The following is a 1,806-nucleotide window of genomic DNA, read 5'->3' as shown; positions in this document are numbered from 1 at the left end:
AGAATAGAGCGAGAGAGTGAGAAAGCAAGCCACCAGGTCCGATCCTTGAACCACGGTTGGCCATGTAGAAGTCCAGCCCCCTTATCCACCACACCACCTGCTGGCCTCATAAGCATTTTTTAAAATAATGATTTTATTTAATTTTATTCATTGTCATTATTTTATTCTTTTTTTTTTTTTAAGTTGACGAGAGAGAGAGACAGAGAAAGTGAGAAAGCAAGCTGCCAGGTCTGGAACTCGAAGTGTGGTCAGCCATGTGGGAGTCCAGCCACCTTAACAACCCCACCACCTGCTGGCCCCCCTTTTATTTAAGTTGTTTGTCATAGGGTGCATGCACTCGCCAGAGAGAGAGAAAGATACGGAAAGAGGGAAAGTGAGAAACCAATTCCCCAGCTGGATAGCCACACCACAATCCCTTCTCCATTTTCCTCTTGCAACTTTGGGCATGAAGGCAGACATGCCCAGTATGATTTTTTCTTTCTTTCTTTCTATCTATATCTATCGATATTTATCTATTTTAATTATGTATCTATATCTACTTATTTGTTTTAATTTGACCAGAGAGGGACAGAGTGAGAGAGAGAAAAAGAGAGGGCAAGTGAGAAAGCAAGCTACCAGGTCTGGGACTTGAACCACAGTCAGTCAGTCCTATGGGAGATCCCAGCATCCCTAACCACCACACCACCTGCCAACCGCCTTACAAGTACCTTAAGAGGTAGGTGTTGTAAATAACCTATTTACTCCGTGAAGGAGGGTTGAAACCCAGCTGTTGCCAGATCGCTCCTGGACTCTAACTGAACGACGCCGTCTCCTAGCAACCGGGCAGTAGCCACGTGACCAACATTAGCCCGCCTCACGTGACCCGGAGCAGATCTGGGCGAGTTGTTCCCGGAGCTCAGAGCCCAGAAGTCCCCGTGGCTGTCGCGCAGGTGTTCTCCGCCTGGGTCGGGATGGAACTGCCCGTCGTGAACCTGAAGGTGGCGACGGCGGGGCGGGGAAGGGCGGGTCTCCTCGCGGGAGGCGCCGGGCGTTTGCTGCTTTTAGGGAAGGTGCCGGGCCGAGGTTGGGTAGAGAGCCGCGGTAGGGAGAGAGGGATGTTCAGCCCGGTGGTGAGAGCAGCCGGGCAGGCTGGCCACCGCAAGGAGAGGGCTCCAGGCGGAGGCCCGCAGGGAGGACGCAGACGGTCAGCCGAGGCGGCTGGACAGGGAAAGGGGCCGCCCTTCGCAGTCGGACCATCGGGCTGGGAGCGCCGCGGCTGGAGGCTGCCCTTGCCTAGGCGCCCTGCAGTTTCCTGGAGGAAGAGGAAGGCACGGGGGCCCACTGAGACCTGAGGGAGGGGCCTGGAGCCAGGACACCCCTCCACCGAGTAGGGGATCAGACCTTCCCACCCACTCCCTGCAGTGATGGTACCCTCCTGGAGCCGCCTTTGTTTCCTAAAACAGGTTAAGATAATTAGAAGTCCCCATACACATTGTTTTCCAAAGTTTGCAAGTTATAAAGCCGGCTCCCATGTTTCATAAACACAAACTCCAGTAGAAATTACTTGAAAGCAAAAATCCTCAACTCTGCATTTGAGAAAACACTGCTGGACTTCCTGGGGTGTCTTCATTTCCTGAGCCAGTGTGGTCTGCTCAGCTCAGCTCAACCACTCGCCAGCGGCTGTTATTTTTCTCCCCGCCCAGCCTCCCCCACGATTTGGCAACAGCCCTGCGTCTGGGCTCCACGTACTTCAGAGGAGTCTTTAGCTGTGGGCAGGAACGGGAACCCTGGGCCAAACCAGCCATTTTGGGCCTTGCTGCAGTCTCC

At 53.7% G+C, this 1,806-nt stretch overlaps 1 protein-coding gene and 1 long non-coding RNA gene across 3 annotated transcripts in view; one reads left to right on the top strand and one right to left on the bottom strand.

Annotated features, from left to right (window-relative positions):
• LOC102479252 (uncharacterized) overlaps positions 1–794 on the bottom strand; it is a 23,679-nt gene extending 22,885 nt beyond the window's left edge. The window contains exon 1 of the long non-coding RNA XR_334080.3: positions 708–794. This is a non-coding gene — a long non-coding RNA (uncharacterized LOC102479252). The remainder of the gene's footprint in view (positions 1–707) is intronic.
• Positions 795–825: 31 nt separating this feature from the next.
• Positions 826–1,806, top strand: part of AGTRAP (angiotensin II receptor associated protein) — a 20,601-nt gene continuing 19,620 nt past the window's right edge. For both annotated transcript variants that reach the window (XM_006145319.3, XM_006145318.3), the window contains exon 1: positions 826–977. In XM_006145319.3, coding sequence (XP_006145381.1) covers positions 951–977 — 27 coding nt within the window. In that variant the 5' untranslated portion in view covers positions 826–950. The remainder of the gene's footprint in view (positions 978–1,806) is intronic.

This window comes from Tupaia chinensis, unplaced genomic scaffold (assembly GCF_000334495.1).
Source record: "Tupaia chinensis unplaced genomic scaffold, TupChi_1.0 Scaffold000146_1, whole genome shotgun sequence".
Lineage (NCBI taxonomy): Eukaryota > Metazoa > Chordata > Mammalia > Scandentia > Tupaiidae > Tupaia > Tupaia belangeri.
The sequence above is the reverse complement of the archived record's forward strand: the minus strand, read 5'-3'. Positions and strand labels throughout refer to the sequence as shown.